At 37.8% G+C, this 13,550-nt stretch overlaps 1 protein-coding gene across 1 annotated transcript; it reads left to right on the top strand.

The window, feature by feature from the left end:
* The first annotated feature begins 430 nt into the window (after nucleotides 1–430).
* On the top strand, nucleotides 431–11,201 carry LOC144448576 (ras-related and estrogen-regulated growth inhibitor-like). Its single transcript, XM_078138852.1, has 4 exons — nucleotides 431–811; nucleotides 7,965–8,021; nucleotides 9,056–9,129; nucleotides 10,653–11,201. The coding sequence occupies exons 1-4, from the start codon at nucleotides 682–684 to the stop codon at nucleotides 11,073–11,075; spliced, it is 684 nt and encodes a 227-aa protein (XP_077994978.1). The 5' UTR covers nucleotides 431–681; the 3' UTR covers nucleotides 11,076–11,201.
* The last annotated feature ends 2,349 nt before the right edge of the window (nucleotides 11,202–13,550 follow it).

Below are 13,550 nucleotides of genomic sequence, written 5' to 3'. Positions count from 1 at the left end.
AAAAGACTAACGAGCTTGATCAGATGTTAACGTGTGACCCTAGTCTGTGCAATTTGAAGGCGAACTAATCGCGTTCATTGACAATACACCAACCAACCGCCTACATGTGAAGGGCACAAACATTGTATTGCCATGACCAAAGCTGGCGGGAGTGTTGTCTTTTCTGTCTACACATCCCGGAATTTTGCGTCAACGTCTTACTTTTGTGTGTTCTCATATATCCCTATTTCTCATTGTCTTTTGCAGTAGTATCACGTGATCTATGAGTTGATCATCGGGAGTGCAAAACCCACGTCGTTCACAGCTGATTGATTTCATATACAGGGCAACACGTCTGGGTCGTTTCATCCTATTGATTGGGAACTTCGTAAACACATCTTAGCTTGCGGAAGGAACACCAGCCTCCATTATTTCGTCGTGACCCCAAAATCAAAGGTCACTGCTTACAAGCTATCAACGAGTACCATTTACCAATAATTCTCAAACGGGACAATCAGGGTGCAACGAAACCACGGATTAACAGCGAATCAGGACGAGGTGAAACGGAGGTTATTTTTGAGAGTTTCGGTACAAACAATCATAGTCCCCGCGGATTAACTCAGAAGTCTCGTATCAGTCTTTGTTGTGGTTTTTTTTTACAACTACCCACTTCTACTTGGAGAGTTTTGGTCGACTAGCCTAATGGGAAGATTCAAAGATAACAACAATACTGGAGACATGATGAACGCGACGAAGTTACCCACAACGACAAATGGTAAAACGTGCGAGGCCAAGTTAGTGGTATTTGGCCGTACAGCAGTTGGAAAATCAGGTACGTATTTATGATATTTAATGACCGGCAGATTTAGCCGGGGAGTTCTGATAGAGTAAAGACGAGCAAAACCAAAACTGATCGAATAACTGGTACATACGATGAATCCAAGGAGTAGATACAAACAGTGATTTCAGAAATCTAGACAATTAGTCGCTTTTCAATGAGGCTAGAGAAAGGGGGCCATGCATAACTTCATGCATAACTATATAAACGAAAGCGAAAAAAGTTTTCCGGTTTGCGATTAATTTCATATTAGCAAAATAGATATAGACTTTCATATCGATCTTGAGACGGTACGCTTTGAAGACGACGTGTGAGAAATAGTGCATTCTCGACAGAAAACATCGGAGATTGATGTACATTGACCGTGGTAATTAGATGGGTGGCTCGAGCTCCGCCTCAACAGCAATAAATAACACTCAAACTAAGAATTTTGTTATATTTGGTTCGTTTTATGCAATATATTTTGTTTTAATATTGTTTGATGGGCTGGTTGTGTTTGACATCTTTCAAAAACAAGGTGGTTATTTTGACACAATGTGTTGTCGTTCTGTACGAATGATTTGCAATCGCGATTTGCTCGACCGATTGATGTTAAATGTTGCTGACAGAGACATATCGCGTAATTCAGTAGCCCTACTCTATGTTCTTGTAAACCGAGAGGCGATATATCACCTATGGTATTGGTGCCAAAATGTAAACGGTCATTCGGACATAACAAATATATTTCGTGCTGGCGCTGTGTGATGTCGGTGAAAGGGAAAACGTCTACGATACATGTTGAATTCGGTAAACACTTGAGACTTTCTTTCAACAAATCGCAAACATCATACATTGGCGGCAAACAAAGCGTCGGTGCAGTGTCGTCTGCGCTGTAGAAATAGAAAACAATGTAACGGGTATGAGGTATGGGTCAACAGAATAATTCCTGGTGTAATGCATGTATGGTCATCATCAAAGGCATAAAAAACACAATACGGTGCTCGCTATAATCAACATTACTCAAACTTTAAGCAATTTGAGTAAAAAATCACAGAATCGTATCATTATGGTATGATTACGCCACATGACTGTTACTTTTCAGTCTATGTATATTTAGCTAATGATTCGACAAAATAATAAACTGTTTATCTTGTTAACACAAACGATTTATTTAGAAACTTACGTGTATATATTGGCTTTTAAAACTTGTATTTTTAGCGGACACTAAACTACTCAAACTGGTCAAATGGGGTACCTCCCCCCCCCTTCGCATACATACATTAACAGATTATGGGAACTCTTAGACTAATACTATTTGTTCGTGTGTTTCATATGTAATTTTTTTCCTGTAAAAATTATCAATTTTTTGTATAAAAATAATTCTTTTGATAAAAGAAATATGTTAATAAATATATCTCTACATCCGTCTAACATAAAATGGATGTGAGCCTTACACCGAATTAACAAGATTTGCTTGAACTTGAAGAGTAATAATTTTGGCGGGAAATGCATGATAGGGTTCCGTCAGCAATAAATCCAACCAGGACATATTGCAAGCCTCATCCTGGTAGTCATCCGAAAATCTCTAGTGAGTGACAAATATCTAGACTGGTTTGGCCGACTGGAGTAAAGATTTGAAGAATGTATCTCTTACAAATCCCTTGTAAAGTTTTTTGGCGATAGCCTCTCTCCCTGAAACATTACAATGAGTTAAGAATGATATGAAGTTTCGTAATATGAATGATTATAATTATTCCGAATGCGCTAGATGTAATATAAATGACTTTGTTGTTAGTCATTGGTATGTAGTGTACAATATTGTAGTTGGTTCATATCTCAAGATATATTCACTTTAGCCTAGACACTGTTTGTGGTTTTTACTATCTTAAACTACCGTTTAAACTACTTAACTTGAGATAGTCATACCATTACAAATCTCTGGACTATATCCAACTTCTGCTACTTATCATTATATTGGACGATGCAGTATACATAGGTCTATAGGCTTGCTAGCCTGTGGTACTTGTACGTGTATGTATACATGTACATAGGTCTATAGGCTTGCCAGCCTGTGGTACTTGTACATGCAGTATACATGTACATAGGTCTATAGGCTTGCCAGCCTGTGGTACTTGTACATGCAGTATACATAGGTCTGTAGGCTTGCTAGCCTGTGGTACTTGTACATGTATGTATACACAGGTCTGCAGGCTTGCTAGCCTGTGGTACTTGTACATATACGTATACATAGGTCTGTATCGTGCTAGCCTGTGGTACTTGTACATGCAGTATACATGTACATAGGTCTATAGGCTTGCTAGCCTGTGGTACTTTTACATGTACGTATACATATGTCTGTAGGCTTGCTAGCCTGTGGTACTTGTACATGTTGTATATATATATATATATATATATATATATATATATATATATATATATATATATATATATATATATATATATATATATATATATATATATATGTCTGTAGGCTTGCTAGCCTGTGGTACTTGCACATATAGTATATATAGGTCTGTAGGCTTGCTAGCCTGTGGTACTTGTACATGCAGTATACATAGGTCTGTAGGCTTGCTAGCCTGTGGTACTTGCACATGTAGTATATATAGGTCTGTAGGCTTGCTAGCCTGTGGTAATTGTACATGTACGTATACATAGGTCTGTATCTTGCTTGGCTGTGGTACTTGTACATCTTGTACGTATATATAAATGCTATAGCTTTACGCCATTGGCTGTTGAATCGAAATCACGTGATACCAGGCTGTGCATTTTGCCTCCAAATTGTAGATAAAGTTAGACACCTACAAATCAGTAATACATAAAATTAAACAAAAACTAAGATGAGGTTTAAGATCGCCACAATGACATTGAACTTCCATAATACTTGGAAACTCACGATTGCACATGTCGTCTGATGAAACTTGTATAAGACGACAAAGTCCGTCTCCCGCCTGTTTTATTGAACGACCCTGGTAATCCGACATGTGAAAGGAAAGAAATTTGATGATCGCGGTTGTCTGTTTTACCCACTGTATTTAGGTACTACTTATAACCATTGTGTTGAGACCTACTTCATTTTTATTGCGTATTCCGACTTTCATTTGTCATCGATGATATTGATGTATGTTTGTTCGTACTTTCGCCCCCATTTTCTACAACGACGGATGTGACTTATTAACCCCCATGTTTAGACGTGGGCGATCAAGTGACTGGACTGCAGGCTGTAATTTTCCCACGTGTTCGACTGTGACGCCGTATTCGAACAAATAACAGAATGCTTTTCTCCTGAAAAAATGGAAACTTGAATCAACAACAATAGCAAAGGATACTTTTTACCTGAACTTGTCATAAAAAAGAAACAAATTGAACAACAACAACAACAACAACAACAACAACAACAACAACGACGACGACGACGACGACGACGACGACGACAACGACAACATCAAACAAGATGAGTTGAAAAGTACAAATTTGAGTGATGGAACTACAGGCTCTTTTTTTCCATTCGACCGTGACGTCAGTGAAGGTACAAACAAAAGCATTCAATTTCTTCGCGAACTTATCTATAAAAAAAAAAATATTCAAATATGATAGAAAGAAAAAAAATATGACTTTTGAAGTACAGAATTTACACTTTTATTTGACAAAAAAAGCATGTCGACTGTATCAATACAGTAAACTGAACAAATTTCTCCGCCAAAAATAATTTCAACAAAAATACCTGTATTTCTGTTATGTTTTGGCCCATCCCTATATAGTTTAATGATCGCAGGTGCGAAAATTAAAAAAAAAATCAAAATGGTAGTTATGATAGAGGTGAACTAGTTTAGTAGCTTTAGTTCTTCAAGACCACGCATAGACAATTCGTTTTCGGCGCAACATGTGAAGCAGTCACGGAAAGAATGTGACATTTCAAGACAAACAGTAGCCGGGAAGTGGCTGTGGTTGAATAATGGCTTCCTTGATAACGAAAAGGGAAAATAAAAGATGATAGCAATGCAATTGATAGTGTACGTAATAGGTTCATATCCATTGTCGATATACACTGTAACTATATATATACGGTATTTTTATCCCGAGAACGGAAAACAGGAACGATGGATATGTCATCATATAGGGCTTGTCCGTTAAAGAGAACGTTAATGAGGGATCGGAAATATCGTCAAGGGAAACCTATATTCACATGTTTAGTTCTGATTAGAAACGTCATTATCCAAAAAGGCAGGAAATAATGTTCTTGGTTACGAGATTATTTTAATGGATTTTCTAAAGAAAATACTAATCGTCCTTGGAGTTGAGATTTTAAATTTGCCAGACACATACAATTAAAAAGACAGTGGAACCTAAGATTTTGAATCGATGTAGACAGATTCAGTTTTCTGCACGGCTTTTTGAGATGGATTCAAGTTTGACTTTCCAGACAACGTAACGATTTTGCAATGTGTATCCTAAAGTGAAAGCTACAGACTGTTTTATAAATTCATACATTAGATCCAAGCGTATGTTCTGCTAACCCAGAGACTCGTCGAGGTCTCTCTACTGCTGTTAGATCTCAAACTACCCCAAAACAACGGATAGTAAATATGACAAGCTTGTCTCTAGGTTGCTACGGGTTGGGTGACATTTCTGATGAGGCCTAAAAAAATTACGCTCAATTTTATAATAGGTAGGGTAGGTAAATTAAAAAAAATGTATATAATATATATTTTTTTCGTATGTGAGTGTCTAGTTCAGGTAGTTATGTTTTCCGTTGTTTTCCATATGGTCTCTGTGTTGTTTATTTCTTCCTATCAGATGTACAGCCATTACAGATTGGGAAAACAGTTTTATATTGTCTTTTTAAGTTGATGTCAGTTTCCGCATCCGTTATTTCTTGCGAGACTTCACAGTTTTAGTGATTTTATTTTTTTTTCTCGAATAAGTAAAAAAAGAATGTTTTGGTCGGCGTGAAAAACTGGGTTGGGTCGATCTGGTAACCGGAACCAAACATTTTTTCCTAGGCCTGAATTCTAGAATTGAAAGAATATTCTATGATGCACTTACAGTTGAGATTTTGATCCAGTGTTTATACTGTCTTGATTATAGGGTGATTATATATCAGCACAATAGAGGAACCACTCCATATATTGTGTAAATAATATATATAATCTACTCCATGATCGAACAACAATAGTCCTAGTCTGTGTCAACTTTTAAATAGTAAACTGAAAACTCAGTTCCTCAACAAAGAAAGGTTACACGTAAAGTCGTGTTGTGTGCAGCAAACTGGATTTCCAGAAAATCTGAACACATCATGCTTGAACACATCATGATCAGTTCATGAAAATTTTAGAAGACTGCATTAATTTTTAAAACGAATATCTGACATTACTCTGGTATTTTCATATTAATGAAAGCCATTCCCTAAGGATGCACTTTTGTAGATCGTGTTGTATGGATCTTCTGAACGGCTGAAATGTGATACTCGTACAGTGGGACTTGACCTTAGTCACCCGGGGGAAAATTAGACTTTTATGAGAAGAGTAAAATAAAAAGGTCACTGAAAGACAAATAATCTTCGGAAATGGACGGTTTTTTATCGACGACAATATGTCAGCGATTTCGATGCAAACGGATGGGAAAAGTCAAAGTCTAGATCCGAACGGAAGCAAAAGAAAATCACATTTACAGAGATTCCCACAAAACGTGAACCTGAAACCACGGAGTGTTTACACCATTTTCGCACATGTCTCTTGTCTCAGAGCAGCATGATTTCTGGCGCCGTGCCATCTTCATAACGATACTTCGATGTTTTCTGTCTCGCCACACAAATTAGGGATACATCGTAAATCGAAATTCTAATCACATTTCAAGATTGTAGGGTTCGCACGAAACGGTGGCAGACGGTTCACGATAAATAGAACGATTGGGTTACTGTATTAATATTGAAGAAAGCCTTATGGCGTATATACAAAAATAACCAAATCAATTCTTTACATTTCACAATAGAACCATTTTCGAATATTATTTGAGCACATGACATTGTTTATTTTAATACGCAATAAAAACACGTCAAAAAGAAGTATATTGTCCAAGTCCGTTTATGTCGCGGCATGCCTATGTCTGTCTGTCTGTCTGTCTGTCTGTCTGTCTGTCTGTCTGTCTGTCTGTCTGTCTGTCTGGCTAGTTATCTGTCTGTACGTACGTACGTACGTACGTATGTATGTATGTATGTATGTATGTATGTATGTATGTATGTATGTATACTATGTATGTATCAGGTGTTTACCTAATATGTCTGAAGCTTGCTGATAAATACCTTGATAAAGAATTTTTATTCGAAACGTCGGATTTTACATCTATTTATACGGACTGACTTACAAGTTCCATATGCATTACTATGTATGTATATATGTATGTATGTATGTCTCTCTCTGCATGCGTCGCATTTCTATCAGTTCGCCAGTCTGTCTCTATAGCAATAACCCCGACTTTTATTACTGGCCAACAGGAAAGTCAAGTTCAGTCGACATTATGTAAACTTCTGTTTGGCTGATTGCCTGAATTTTATTCATTCAATAATCCATCCATCCATCCATCCATCCACCCATCCATCCATCCATCCATCCATTCACCCATCCACCCATCCATCCACCAACCCACCCATCCATCCATCCATCCAAACATCCACCCATCCATCCATCCATCCACCCATCCATCCATCCATCCATCCATCCACCCATCCATCCATCCATCCATCCATCCATCAATCCATCCATCCATCCATCTACCCATCCATCCATCCATCCATCCATCCATCAATCCATCCATCCATCCATCCATCCATCCATCCACCCATCCATCCATCCATCCATCAATCCATCCATCCATCCATCCACCCATCCAGTCAGTCAGTCAGTCAGTCAGTTAGTGTTCTTGCCTTTCAATACGCCAACTATATTTGTCCGTCAATTGACATGTTTTCCGCTGAGACTGAATGTTAACGCATATGCTATGCTTTTGATATTTTAAGAATGTCCCAATCGAATTTCATGATAATGTTTATAGAAAATAGTGATAAGGTGTGATGTGAAAATTTCTGTTATGTTGTGTCATGAAATGTCAAATTTGCCTGAAACTAATTAGATTGTATTTCTGTATTTGACAGCTACTGTTGTTCGATTCCTCACCAAGCGATTCATATGGGAATACGATCCAACATTAGGTAAGAATTGTTTAATCCTAATTAAATCCAATCACAAGCCAGGTTTAACGTTCAACAAAAAATATGGGATATAAAATCTGGTCGTTCTACGTCACTACAACGCGTTTCTATGTCATTGGTTCTACTGTGTTCGAAATATGAGTCAAAACGCTCAAAATTGCCATTACTTTCCCCGATTTAAAAAAAAAATATTTCTGGAGGGAGATGGTATAATTGTAATATTCCCCAATATGTTTCTTCATTCAGCCGGAAATTACTCCTGACCCAAGGGCCCCCTAGGTCACTCGTATTTCCCTTGGCCGAACGAAGAGCATATAGGAGAATAAACGTCTAATGAATTCCATTAATGTTTTGTGCTATGGCCCACCTCCTATATATAGAGTTATCATTTAGACTAACACTGGGTTAGCAGATACGGTGAATGAAATTATACTGCGTACGATGATCAGATGACACGTCAGCGGAAAACAACACCTATATGTGCTTGTTGTTCTCTTTAGAAATGCAAAACACACACAAAGACAGATATACGGACAGTCAGACATACATACATACACACACACACACACATACATACATACATACATACATACATACATACATACATACATACATACATACATACATACATACATACATAATGGTGAATAATCTGAAACTTCATTGGTGACTGTTCTTTTGTTTATCATGATATTATTCGATCTGTAATGCTCATGATATAAATTATGTCATTTATTGAAAAGCAAATTTATGCAAATGTTGTACAATTTGCACACTGTAAAATCTGTTCTCTATTCTATCTGCACAAAAGCGGAAATGTAATACATTCAATATATTTTTAACCAATTGTCCTCAATGATGTCTTCTGTCACCATGGCTACACACGTTTTATATACTCTCATGTAAAAAGGCCGCTTTGTCGAACTGATAATGTTCTCGTAAAATAGTCATTCATTTTACGTTCGGTGGGACGTTTGCACTAATTAGGGTGTTTAAGTTATTTATAGGACTGTTTTTGTTTGATAACCTTACAGAGTTTACTTATCGGCATCAGGCGTCTGTAGACGAAGAACCGGTAACCATGGAGATACTAGATACAGCAGGACAGGTGAGGTATTTCCCTTGGTTTCATGACATGAGTTGATGACAGTATGTGTTTATAAGTGTATTTTTGGTTGGCACATACTTGCAATGAGTTTAAGTTGAAGTGAGATATCAAAGATGTTTTTGAGTTACAAGTTGTTGGAGTGTAAAGTTTTGAAATGTGTTGAGTTAGTGGATTTGGTTGAATTACGGTTCATTCCAGTTGAATTGAGTTGGGTGTTGAAAAGCGTTGATATGTGCTGTGTTTTATAGATGACATTGACTTTTACACTGGTCACATTGTGTGGCAATGAGACGGGTTTTGCAGAGTGTGTTGAGGGTTTAGTTGACTTGAGCTTCGCTGAATGGGATGCATGTCGTTGAGCTTCGCTGAGTAGGCTATGACATTAGTTGAGCTTCGCATTGTGTAGTTGAGCTTCACGTTGAAAGGGGTATTGTGATTGGAGTTGAGCTTAGCTGAGAAGGTTGTACGTTGTGTTACAGTTTTCCTGTGTGTGGTGTTAGTTGAGTGGAGCTTCGCTGAGTGGGTTATCACTTGAACTGAACTAAGGGATCTTTGAATAGAGTTGTGAATTCCTGAATGAGTTGCGAGTTACGTTGAGATTCGCTTATAGTGGCTGAGACTCTCTGAGCCCTGCGGGCTATGAGACTATGAGACTACACGATACTAGTTGAGCTTCGCTAAAATGGTTACGAGTGGGAGTTGAGCTTTGTTGAGTTTTGTTAAGTGTGTTGTAAGTTCAATTAAACTACTAAAGCTGAGTGGGTGATTTAGTTGAATTCAGCTTCGGTGTGTATATCGTGAGTTAAATTTGGGGGGTTTACTGAGTTGGCTTTGAGTCGAGTTGAGCGGTGATTGTGATTGGGAGAGTTTATGAGCCGAGTGTGTTGAGTTGATTTGAGCTCTGAGTGGATAAGTTGAGTTTTGCTAAAGTGGGTCGAGTAGTTAGTGAGGGGCTTTTGGGTTGTGGTACAGTTAGTAAAGAAATCCTATGAATTGATTTGACCGTACTTTATCAAATTATCAAGTCATCGGACTATTATATTTAAAAGAGTGGTGTTACCATGGCATAAAAAATACTGGCATAAAATTTAGATAAAAAACATAACGTGAAGACACCGTATAACGTTACTCAGTGACTAAATGGTGATGATAGTGTACGTGTATCAGTTTACTCATGTGACTGATATGATCCCAAGTTCAGTGACATGAAACAGTATTGTACTAAAATCAATAGCATACAAGTTAAATTTGGCGCCACCAACGCCTACCACTTCGAATATTTTGTTTTGACTTAATTGCCCCGAGACTTGTCTTGGTGTTACTCTCTTTACATCAAACCATAGCTTTTTGCTCGTTGCCACCAACTGCCATCATGTTAACATTTGACAAGTCTCCAGCCGAACTGTATTCTAGATTATATTTTGAAGTCTTTCTCACCAGTTAAGTATAGAAGGGTACCAAAGGTGGCTCATTTCGTTTTGACTCCACAGACTTTGGCAAGTTTTTCATCTTTACATTCACAGGAGAACAACAACCATCGAGAAGGTCATGTGAGATGGGGAGACGGATTCCTCGTAGTTTACAGTGTAACTGACAGACAGAGTTTCGAAGATGTAGTCCACATAAAAAATTACCTCGATGACATGAAAAAGGCTAGGAATGTTTCCATGGTGATACTTGCTAATAAATCGGACTTAGAGCATGAAAGAGTAGTTAGTACAGAAGAAGGGGAAAGACTTGCTACAGAGCTTGCGTGCGCCTTTTACGAAGGCTCCGCCTGTGATGGCGGGGAAGTGACACGAGAGGCATTTCATGAACTCTACCGAGAAGTACGCAGACGCAGAGCGCTGGAAGGCAAGCAAAGGCGGCGGAGCTCTTCTCAGCAAGTGAAGCAGGTGATTAACAAGATGTTGAACAAAATTAACAGTAATCACAAAGTGACATAAACGCTCAGATGAATGCTGCCCTCACCGGCAGAAGTGATATGGACACTGTGTATATAAAGAAGCGATAATTTGTCAAAAGAAAACAGGACACACGCGAGAACAGTACTGAAGTCTCTCCCATGAACGTTCCTAGCTGTACTTATCCGATTCAATGACGCCCATATACTTGAGGGCGTTTTTTGAACAAAAATATTGCGATGGTACTTGTTTCAAAATCAGAACTCCGACTTTTCCGATCTTAATGTCTGTCTTTTTTAATGTCAAGGTCGTCATATGTATATCACTGTCAACGAGACGAAACGTCTGTGTACCATACCGTTTTTTTGTCTGTATATGAAGGGTAAACGTTGACTGTCAACTCATACTTTTTGGTTCATTTTATATCTGTTCTGGATTAAGTTTCGTCACGGTCATGTAAAAGAATTTTGCTTTAAATTTGTTACGTAATTTACACTTAATGGAAACGAATATGTTCGCAACTGAGTGGTCCATTAAACCAAACTGTCAATCATGTTGTTGACATGGATACCGGTTATCCGGGTTCCAGTTATGGCGTATACCATTATGTATTTGCATAGTTCCTGTTAACACGTAAAGGGATACAGACTGGGCCAGAACTTATACATAACATATCGCTTCAAACTCACGTGATGCCTGTTGTGTTTTATGTAAATGTAATTGTAATAAATGTAGCTAAAATATCTTTCCAACATGTATATATTTAAAGAGAAAAAATGGTACAGAACCAAGACAATTTACATTATTGTAGTAACCTTAGCAACGGAAACTGGGTTTTATATGGATGAGATACCTAATAGTGTCTGTGGGTATATTTCAGAGCAATGCTGTGTAGGGAACTCAAAGATAACCGCGTTTTGTTTTTTAAATTTCAATTTATGTTTTAAGAAATCTTTATATTGCTGTGCAATCAAAAAACATTCTGCATTTGATAGTTAAGTTCACAATCAGAGAAGTTAGATGCCTGTAACGTACTCTTTGTAAGGTACGCTGTCACGGTGTCAGGGCGCCCTCACCGTCGCATCGGCCAACCTCTTTCCAAAATGAAAGAGCAGATAGTTGAGGATGGAACGACAAATGACGTATCTTATGGAATAAATTTAAAATACCTTTGGAAGTTGTTTATTATTAAGTAAAAATCGACTTGCAATTAACCCCCCCCCCCCAGATTTCATCACGTTTGGACTTGAAGTGAGGGCTTTCAAATACTTATGTTATGAAATATGAAGACGGTGGGATCTCATTTTGACCCGCTAAATGTGTGAACCAAAGAAATCATGAAGGAGTGGCCAAATATATTTGTTTGTTTTCCGTTTTCAATGTTGAATATAGTCTTAACCGTTCGGATTAATAGTTCACTGAGACAACTTCACTGTAATCCAATGGTGTGAATGTATTGTACTTTCTACGATTTCATTTACGACTGTTCTGTCATGGTGAATGTGTAATGAGAGTGAAACAAGAAAGTGGATAACTGGACGATTTTCTCAACTCTTATTAGCTAGCGAGACGGCTTGATTAATTTGTTAAAAATTACTTATGACAAACGTCCCAGCTAGTTGACGCTACACCCCTTCGATTGGCAACTGTACAATGGAGTCGTTGGTGGCGCTGTGATATAATATTATAACGTCGACTGTCCTGTTAACCATCTCGTGTACTGTTAGTAAGCTTAGTAATCTCATCGATTGACGTAAATGACTTTAATGATTGGGGGGGGGGGGGTTGTAATCAGGAAAATCCGTCAGGGGTGCCATTAGCGACGATAAATCCACGACATTGTCCTACTAAAATGAGGCATATTCTTTCGTCAAATTTTCACAGTCATTTTCTAGGCTTTTCAATTTACCGGTAACTATGGAGTTTGATCATTTTAGTGTGTCAAATTTTTAAACCCTCATTTACGGTTACGTAAGGTTACGCCTTGTCAAATATTATATCGCATACCCCCATCCTATCACCAACAGGTACGTGTAGCTACTAATATATTTGTACATTTCTTAGATTTACAAATTCGAATAAAAATATCATAAATTTATCAATTCACTGTCGTAAAAGGCGCCATTGCGATGTTGAAACGTCACGAGACCGACCATACCACTTGAACTCTCGGCAACTGAGAGTGTTGATATGTGGAATGGAGAGCCGAAAGGTTTTCACGTGATCTACAAGTAAAGAACAGTAAAACTCTAACGTGAAATCTTTGGTTATTACACACAACGTGTTTAAACATAACCAATGCAGTAACCGCATAAACTATTCAATTTTGATATACACCTTTGCCATGTTGTATCAACATTAACTTTTCTAGAGTAAAGGTTATTCTTTAAAAAAAAGGACTTACTTGAGAACAGTGGTGGGATTCTGTTGTATCATATTTGTTTTCATTTATACCCCAGCTACATATGTCTGCTCTTTCTGTGGTTGGTTTTATTTGGAAAGAATAAAATGTATATT

This window comes from Glandiceps talaboti, chromosome 17 (assembly GCF_964340395.1).
Source record: "Glandiceps talaboti chromosome 17, keGlaTala1.1, whole genome shotgun sequence".
Lineage (NCBI taxonomy): Eukaryota > Metazoa > Hemichordata > Enteropneusta > Spengelidae > Glandiceps > Glandiceps talaboti.
The sequence above is the reverse complement of the archived record's forward strand: the minus strand, read 5'-3'. Positions and strand labels throughout refer to the sequence as shown.